Genomic DNA, 10,119 nt, shown 5'->3' on the forward strand with positions numbered 1-10,119 from the left:
GTATGTATGTATGTATGTATGTATGTATGTATGTATGTATGTATGTATGTATGTATGTATGTATGTATATATGTATGTATGTATGTATTAAATTCATCAATTGTTTTTGATGATGTTTTTGGATAACTAAGTATGGCATTACCGGGTTGTTAAAAAAATTTTTATTTGTGTTTAGTAAACTCTCTGTGTGATTTTCCTCTGATATTTGAATATGGGCTTTTTAAAGTTAAAGAAAAAGTTTTTGAGTTTAGATGACACCAGTTTACTTTGTTTAAATTGTTTTTTTTTTTATTTTCTTGATGAGGTCTTCTCTAATTCTTCTGGTTTAGAGACTTTCTAACCATAAGCTTGATAAATTTTTTCATAAGACTTGTGCTTGAGACCTGATACAAGCTTTGTGGCTCTTTCCTGAACTTTTTCAATTTTTTTATTTAATTTTTTAAATGTGGATTCTAAACTGGTGCACAAAATTCTAATTCGGATCTAACATAGGTTGTATTTGGTTTAGTTTAAATGAGAAAATAAATCAGAATTTAAATGTTTACTATAATGTACCAATCAGAATTTAAATGTCCACTACAATGTACAATGTAAGGTTTTGATAAGCTTTATTGGTTATTATTTTAATGCGGTCTTTCCATTTCAGATTATTAACTATGTCGATACTTAGTTCTCATGTTCCTGTTGTTGTCATCGTGGGTATTTATATATAGTACGGTAGCTTCATTTATTTAGTCAATTAATATTTTTGATTTAGTACTGTAATTTTTCTTTTAATTTTTTTTGTAATTTATTTTCATCCTACAATTTTTTGCCCATTAAACTAGTTTATTGAGATCATCTTCTAATATTTCTTGATCTTTTTGGTTTTTGACTATTTCAATTTATTTACTTTCGTCTGCAAACCTTGACTAGAAGAGAAAGAGCAACACAAATACGATACAGGTGTGACTAAAAGAATAGTAGAGGTAGAGAATGGAATCATGAGTAAGATAATGGTGAGCAAGATGAAGAGAAGCAACCTTAGCAGATGCTAACTTTGCAATCGATTGTATGTTTCCATAAAAGGTCAGTAGTGAAAGATAATCCAAGAAGTTGTAAAGAAGAGGACTTTGTGAGAGTGTTGCCATTCATCAATATTGGAATGTTGACAACATTGCAATAGTTTTTGCTGTAAATAACTTGCACTGCAAGCCCCAATCTGTTACTGAAGTGAGATCATCTGTTTTCACTTGACTTTTTGTCAAGACAGGAGTATAAAGTTGAGTCATCAGCAAACAAAGTAATTTAAGATATAAGGTTGTCAGGAAGATCTTTAATGTAGATTAGAAACAAAATAAGACCAATGATGGAACCTTGAGGTAACCTAGAAGTTTATGAAAATGAAGAAGAGTATTGGCCTTTGAGGATGTCTTCAATAAAGCAGTTAGAAAGAAATGATCTTGTGATCTCAATAATTTTACCAGATACATCATAGGAAGCAAGCTTATAAAGAAGACCAACTTGCCCAACTTTATTGAAAGCTTTATGATGATAGTTAGAGGGGTCAACGTGTTCTCAAGGGGTTTTAAAAATTGGAACCACAGACGCCATTTTTTAGAAGGCAGGAAAACAAGATTCAGTCAAGCACTTATTCCATTTTATAGAGAGAACTGAAGAGAGTTCTGGTGAACACTTTTGTAAGACTGAGACAGGAATAATGTCAGAACAACTAGTCGTAGAAGAGTTTAATTGAGATATACCTTCATCAATGGAAGCTGGAGTGATTTGAATACTTAACAATAGGTTAACCTGATTAGAGAGCCTATATACTCAGAGAGCGGACATACAGAAAACAAGGGTCATGTTTTTGCCAAATTAGTGCATGGCTTAAATAAATTTAAGTAAAAACAACTGTAAAACAATATTTTAAACAAAAATTTGTTTTGAAAATTTAAATATTTTATGTTTTTTTTTTGTTGCAGTTTTTTAATAAAATTATTTGGCAAATAAAGAAATTCTTAAAAAAAAACTGTAAAAAAATTACTTGTGATTTATAAGTTACTTAATAAAAGTTTAGAACTGACAATTTTTACAATTTTTTTATAAATTAGTTTTAGTTGAATCTATTATTTCAAGGCCAATGCACGCATTGTCATAATCTTGCTGCCAAGTTCAAAATAATAATTTTACTTCATTTTTTTTTTCTTAAGGCTAAATTTTACAGGTCTGAATTTTTTAAACCTTTTTAAGCTTCAAATAAAATTAATGAGAATCAGGATAAAAGTTAAACTTTTAATTTGTTCATCAGTTTTAATTTGTTCATCAATTAACTTTTCTATAAAGTATAGAATTACCATTCTTTTAGGTAAAAAGTTATGGCTAAAATGATCTAAATATTAATTCTACTAAAAAAAAGAAGCAAAGTTTGTTTCTTTAGCAAAAAATAAACTTCCCACAATGGGCTGTTTGTATGTAACAAACATTATCTAATCAGCATTTACTCTATCTTTTAAAATATTGAGATTCAATACAAATTAGAAAAATTCTTTAAATTTCTTTAACTCTAGAACCCGTATATATTAAAAAAGTTACATTATAATACATTATAAAAAAACAGTTTGGCTCAGTATCACTCAAGATTAAACTTGAAGTTTTATCCAAATCTTTTAGTAAAACAACATGCTAAGAATTGAAAACACACTAAGAATTGATGGTCATTATATCATGGTATCATAACTGCACTTTATAATGTAATATTTTTAAGAGTTAAGCAATAGAAATAAGTTTCAAGTTATTTTTGTATTGAAAAGCTGTAGGAAATACTTGTTTTGTAAACGTACCAGTTATAAATATTTTTTTAGTAGTTTTTAGTAAATCGCAATTTCATATTAAAAGTTTTTTTCATTTTATATTTCATATTAAAAGTTCATATTAAAAGAAGAATATTGGTTTTCAACAAAATAACACCAGATGAAATAAGTTTCCACCTTAGTTTTCTACTTTGACTCAATACATATAATCCACATAGTACCTCTATAATTTCATTGAAAAAAGCTTTTGTTTCGTTGTAAATTTAGTGATTTTTTTATACATAAAGCCAAAGTAGGGTTTTGTGATGTCATAAGTGTAAACCATTTATCAATAGTTCAGTTAAATCAAGCAGTTGTGAGTATAGATTCATCTTTTTTTATTTGCAATAAATTTTAATCCACAACTTACATTATGATTTATTACAATATAATACTCTTGATACTTTTGTTTTTGTTAAAATATTTTTCATCAATAGGCTAAACATCAAATCCATATTTAGAATGTCAACAAGTTTGTTCAGGATTTGCACAAGCTTGTTGACATTCTAAATAAGTTATAGATTCAGCATATTCTAAATATGTTGAGTCTATAACTTGTGATATAAGTATATATATTTTTTGAATTCCAGCTGTTATAATGAAATGTTTTTTACATAAGAGAGATGTTCTTGTATTCTTTAATAAATGAAGCACATTTGCTAAAAAATCAATAGAATAACTTGAGTCACATGGATATTTATTTAAACTGGAGAAAGTATAACTTTAAGTACAGCTAAAAGATCTCCACATTGACTGGTTATTTGCACCTTTATAAACAGAACTTTCACTATAATAATATGTTACAGTTTATTTTCATCTTGTAAATATTCCTCTAAACATAAAAACTAAGGTATGGTTAGCTTGGTCATAATATTAAGGTTATCTAACAATTCCATAGTATGAGCTTGATATGTTTCACTGTTACTATTTTCAGTTATTGAAATTTCATCAAGAATTAAAGCACATTCTTTTTCATGAATTTTTATTACATTCACATTAGTTTTCATAAACTGTTACAAATATTTAACAAAAATCTAGTAGCAAATTTATTCGCAGTTAGTTTTTTTTGGCAAAAACACGGCGTCAAAAACCATAAAAATCTAATATCCAATCAAAAACAATCACACATATGTCCGTTCTCTGAGTTTATAGTCTCTCTAAACCTGATTAACTAGAATGAATGGAAGAGTATAACCATAAGATTTAAAAGTCAAAATAGAAGAAAAGTTTGTAAACAAATAGTTCTGACTTATCCTTGGGAGTGGTAATAAGATTAGTACAATTAGTGTGAGATGAAATGTCAGTCTTTGTTAATGGTGCTGTCAAAGCAAAAGTCTAATGAGCCTACTTTTGAGATCAAATGAGATTTGATAAACTAGGAATAATGGAGCTAAACATCAGACAGTATCTTTTTACTTATTATCTTTGCAATAATAAATGAGTTAGTTCTCAAGAAAGTTGTTATTTAAAAAAAAAAAAAAAAAAATGATTACAATTAGATATAACAGCTGCCCAAGATGGTGAAAACTATGGAGTAGAATGAGGCTGTAAGTCAAGCCTCATTCTACTCCATGGTTTTCTACCAATCAGAATGAATAAAAACTTTTATACCTCTCAGGATCCATGAGGTTAAGTAGGAAGCACATTTATCAGGGAAGAGAGAAAAGATATCAGCCCAAGGATAGTCAAAATAAAAATCACGAAAAAATCCTAGTCAGCTTTAGGGTAGTAGTAAGTAGTGCGATGTTAGGGTGAGTTCCAAGAAGTACTTGATAAAAGTTTATAGAGATGATTGCATGGTTAGAACCACCTAAGAAAGACAAAGAAGAAGCTGGACACAAGCTAGGGTCAGAGACAAGACACATATCGAGAAGTGAAAGTAAGTGATTAGAGTTGTCTGGAAAATGAGTCACAAGGTTTACTATCTAAGTAAGAGATTGAGAAATACAGAAGTTATGAGTTTCAGTGTCAGCAGGGTCAGTGGTGTTAGATCCGAGCCATTCAGTGTGATGAGCATTAAAGTCACCAATAACAACAATATTGGCAGAAGGGTATAGAGAAAGGGCATGGTCAATTTAATCAGAAATTACATCTAAAAGAATGCAATGATAAAGTACAACAAGAAAGGTGATAAAGTGACGAGGTGTTAAGCAAAAGTACATAAAGGAAAAAATAAAAGATTTAAACCTGATTTCACCTCAAATATGAATGAATATGGTGAATTGATGTGTATGTATTTCCTCAAGCCAAGCATGTGACTATTGGAGTCTTTACAAGTCAAAGGATAGTACATATCAATATTGAGATCAAAAAAAGAAACAGCTAAATTAAAGTTAGTCTCACAAATAGCAAACAAAAGTCTCACAAAGTCTAGTGAATTTTCCAAGATTCAACTGGTGGAATGTTACTTCGAATATCACTAATATTTGCGAAAGATTTATTGAAGTTAGTTAGGTGGTGGGAACGGTTTTTTATGTTATTCATTCATATTCATATATACATTTTTATTGTGCATTGCATTCATTAGTAATGGTAATACAGTATCTCAAAAAATTATCTGACCAAACATTTTTTAAAATATTTTTCCTAAAAAAAGTGCTGTATTTTTGTAAATTCGTTAATTTAGATTTTTTTGGTAAACTCAAGAATAATAAAAATAAAAGAACATGTTTTTAAGTAGATTTTATTTATTTTAATGTAAAATATGAATCACAAAGTTTTTAGACTTAAAATAAAGGAACTTAGGTCGTTTTTTTATTGTCAAAAAAATATTCGACCAAACACATTATTTGTTTCATAATAAAATATTATATAACAAAACAATTATTTTAATACTTTGTTGGGCCCCCCTTTGGTTGGATTACAGCTTCTAGACGTCTAGGCATTGATTCAACTAAAGACTTTGTTTCTTCTGGTTGAATCTTTTCCCAAGTTTCTTCAATTGCCACTTTGAGGTTATATTTTTTGGAAAATGACCGATCTCCAATTTTTCGGTCTAAAATTTCCCACAAATGTTCAATGGGATTAAGGTCCGATGATTGTGCGGGCCATTCCAAGACCTCAACATTATTTTCAGCAAACCAATCCTTGGTTTTAGTGGCACTATGCTTGGGATTGTTATCTTGCTGAAATGCAAAATCAGATCCTAGCTGAAGTTTTCAAGCATATGACTTCAAATTTTGCTTTAATATGTTTCTGTATTGCACCTGATCCATTATAATATCAATAAATTGGAGTTTTCTGACACCCTTCCAAGCCATTGAACCCCATACCATCACATTACCACCACCATACTTGACAGTTCCTCTCACGCAGCTTAATTTGTAGGCTTCTCCAGCTTTTCTCCAAACTTTTAGGGCTCCATCAGATGACTTTAAGTTGAATTTCAATTCGTCACTCCACAGGATCTTTTTCCAGAAACTTAACGGCATGTTTTAGAAATTCTGAGCAAACTCCAATCTTCTTTTTATGTGTTTCTTACTCAAATATGGTTTATTACGCACAAGTCGTCCTTGAAATCCCTGGTCACTTTAAATTAAATATGAAATATGACCTAATCTATGCACAAACAAAATAGAAATGTTTTTCATTGACAAATGTTTTTCATACATAAATAGGGATCTGCCCAAACGCAAACCATTTCTAAGAAAGCATAACTTCAAGTTTTCAGATTAGTCACAGAGTTTCAAATCTGGGTGACATTTGAGTTAACAAATAATTACAGTGTCTCAAAAAATTATCCAACCAAACAAGTTTTTCCCAAAAAAAAAAGTTTATGCTCTAAATTATACTAAAAACAATGAATGAAGATACTTAATTTTTTCTGTCATTTTAATTCTATTGGGAATAGTATGTTATTTAGCGTTCATATTTTTTGATTCATGCTTCATTTGGTTTATTATTTGTCCTAAAAAAACTTAGTATCAAATAGGCTTGTAAAAAAAAAATCTGACCAAGCGATATTTAGGATTTCTGATTGTCTGATGTGATAATTTGATTCCATAATTCTCTTCAGCTTGCTTACCCAGTTTTCGAGCAGAAATGAAGCGATTTTTCTTGACTTGTATAATTAAGTTTCTATCAAAACTCTTAGAAGTCTTTTTTTTGCGACCCAGCCTTTTTTTTGTGGCTGTTGTTCCGATCAAGTTATACTTCTTCATTATGTCGGATACTGTATTATGAGGAATTCCAGTCTCTTGCTGCACCTGACGATAGGTTTTACCCTGATTGACTAGATCAACAGCTAAATTTCTCTGAGAATCAGTCCAGTGACGTTTATTTCCAGCCATTTTACTTAGAAAAACATGAAACCTTTTTTTTTTTACTACAAAAAAAAACATTTTTTTGTTATGCAATTTCATTAATTGTATAAAAATTTGCTAAAATACAAATTTCACATAAAATTAATTAAACTTACCTAAATATCGCTTGGTCAGATTTTTTTTTTACAAGCCTATTTGATACTAAGTTCTTTTTAGGACAAATAATAAACCAAATGAAGCATGAATCAAAAAGTATGAACGCTAAATAACATACTATTCCCAATAGAATTAAAATGACAGAAAAAATTAAGTATCTTCATTCATTGTTTTTAGTATAATTTAGAGCATAAACTTTTTTTTTTGGGAAAAACTTGTTTGGTTGGATAATTTTTTGAGACACTGTAATTATTTGTTAACTCAAATGTCACCCAGATTTGAAACTCTGTGACTAATCTGAAAACTTGAAGTTATGCTTTCTTAGAAATGGTTTGGGTTTGGGCAGATCCCTATTTATGTATGAAAAACATTTGTCAATAAAAAACATTTCTATTTTGTTTGTGCATATATTAGGTCATATTTCATATTTAATTTAAAGTGGACAGAATATATTAGTATTGTGCTAACTTTAATCCATAAAATTATGAATAAGTATATTTGTTTGTTTTAACAGTATTTAATTTTATATAAAAATTTAAAAAAATTCTTGAGCTATAATACATAAACTTATTTATGATAGATGTCAACAGTGTTCAACCATTTATGAGGAAGAATTGGAATCCAAAGAAGGTACTAAATATTTCAATTTTAATAAATTGATTATATATATAAATATTACCATAGGCTTGGACATAATTGGTGTGCGATTGCACCCTGTAACTGACGACGTTTATAATTTTTTTTCTTTACAATTTGACCTCAGCTGTTTTGATGTTTTAACATTTTAAAATGCAATAAAAAAGATTGTGATGTTATGAATAACTTTTAATTTTGATGTTTTTCAAAGTTTTTTTTTCAAAAACTTTGAAATTATTTTTTCATGTCTCTTTAAAAATCTTTTAAAAGCTAATTTTTTTTAGTTACTTTAAATTATGATTAAGTTAAATCTTCCCATTCCAATGGTATGGTTTAATTGTTTTTTTTTTAGTTTTTTTTATTTTACAAAGAATTAATTAAGTCTTTTTCTCTAGTTGAAAAATTACATTTATTGTTAACTCATAAAACGGGTGTTTTATTTGGGCTAAAAGTTTTAAAAATAAAAATAACAAAAGCTATAAATATTTTCTTAAATAAACGCTTAACATTATGGTGTTTTCAAATATCAAATGAAATTTAATAAGATGATAAAAGTATCAAATTGCAAGAAAACTTGAATGATTGATTTCTCTTAACAAGGATTTTTGAGGTAATGTTTTTTGCCAGAATACCCACTATGTTGTGGGTATTCTGGCAAAAAACTCTATGTGTGTATTTATGTTATTGGTGTAACAGCGCGCATTAGTTGTTGACTTTTACATCAATTTGATTTAACTATAGTTACGTACAAATGTGTAATCATACTCTTCAAACCACTCAAAAAGATTACAAAAGTAACCAGCTCAGGTATTTGCATTTCAAAGGTAATTTCAGAAGTTGATATAGATAGATCTTTACTACAACCTCAACTTAAAACATCATCTAGCTTTAATGGGAATGTCAATTATAATGTTTTGAAAAAACAGTTTGATAAATCCTTTTCAGTGAAAGGCTGCTTGACACCGATGAATCATTACCGGTGACTAGTAGCACTGATGATAATTCAGTTCTACTTTGTAAGAAAAAAAATGTAAATAAAAATGATCAAACTAATCTCTACAAAAAAATGCACATATATAAAGATGTTAGAAAGAATTATTTTAATTGCAATAATATTAGTTTTTATATGAAACCGTTCGCTTAAATTGAACAACAAACCTTTACAAGTGTTTGTCAGCAAACACAAAACAATATCCTAACGGAACTTGCTAAAATATTTTTATAATTTGTCAGTGGCTGTGTACATATTGAATGGCTATTTTAGGAAATATGACATCTGTAATTATTACTATTACTTATTTTTTGTTCACTCTTATAAAGTTTTATCTAATTCATAGCGTATTAGCATTATTTAGGCTCTTTTCGGTGCTCTGTAATAAGACTGTAAAGACTTCTGGGAGCATCTTATTAACTGCTTTAAAAAAAGGTAATAATTATACCTAATTAAACAATCGGTTATGTATTTTTTTAATTTTTTTTATCTTTTGCATACATAATGCTTTTAATTTTTATATCAAGCTGGCTCGGGGTCTTTGGACAAAATTTAGTTGTGAAACTCCAAAATCAAAGTGTTTTCTATACAATCAAATTGTAAATATGATTGTAAAGACTTTGATATATAGCAAAAATTTAAGGAAGTTCCTTAATCATTTGGGTATGGGAATAAATTGTCCGTTTGTTGTTGTTCTCTCATATTGTTTTGCTCCATTAACATTTAAATGATATGTTAAAAAATAAAAAGAGAAAATAAATTACTTTATTATTTTTATGACAATTTATTTCAAAAAAAAAAAAAATAATTATCCCCATATTTTGACTAAATCAACTTTTAGTCAATTCAATTTTAGTCGACATTAGAAAATATATTAGTCGATTTAGTCAACAGTCTTATTTAATAGTCATTTTTAAGACAATTATTTAATAGTTGTAACAATGAAAATTTTTTTCGATTTTTTTAGACAATAGTAGTAAAAACACTCAGTTAAATGCTGGACTGCGGTTCTTGTGAAGAGACACGAGTAAGAACTTCTGTGTGTGTGTGTATATATATATATATATATAGATATATAGATGTATATAGATATATAGATATATATAATCATATATATATATATGTATTATCATATATATATATATATATATATATATATATATATATATATATATATATATATATTTTATCATATATATATGTATATTATCATATATATATCAGGGATATACCCTCGTTTTTT

General features: G+C 28.0%; 1 protein-coding gene across 3 annotated transcripts in view; it reads left to right on the top strand.

Annotated features, from left to right (window-relative positions):
- LOC101241227 (ceramide kinase) overlaps nt 1-10,119 on the top strand; it is a 65,467-nt gene that overhangs the window by 32,439 nt on the left and 22,909 nt on the right. For all 3 annotated transcript variants that reach the window (XM_065818449.1, XM_065818450.1, XM_065818451.1), the window contains exon 9: nt 7,830-7,879. In XM_065818449.1, the coding sequence (XP_065674521.1) occupies nt 7,830-7,879 (50 nt within the window). The remainder of the gene's footprint in view (nt 1-7,829; nt 7,880-10,119) is intronic.

The sequence above is a fragment of the Hydra vulgaris genome, chromosome 14 (assembly GCF_038396675.1).
Source record: "Hydra vulgaris chromosome 14, alternate assembly HydraT2T_AEP".
Taxonomy (NCBI): Eukaryota; Metazoa; Cnidaria; class Hydrozoa; order Anthoathecata; family Hydridae; genus Hydra; species Hydra vulgaris.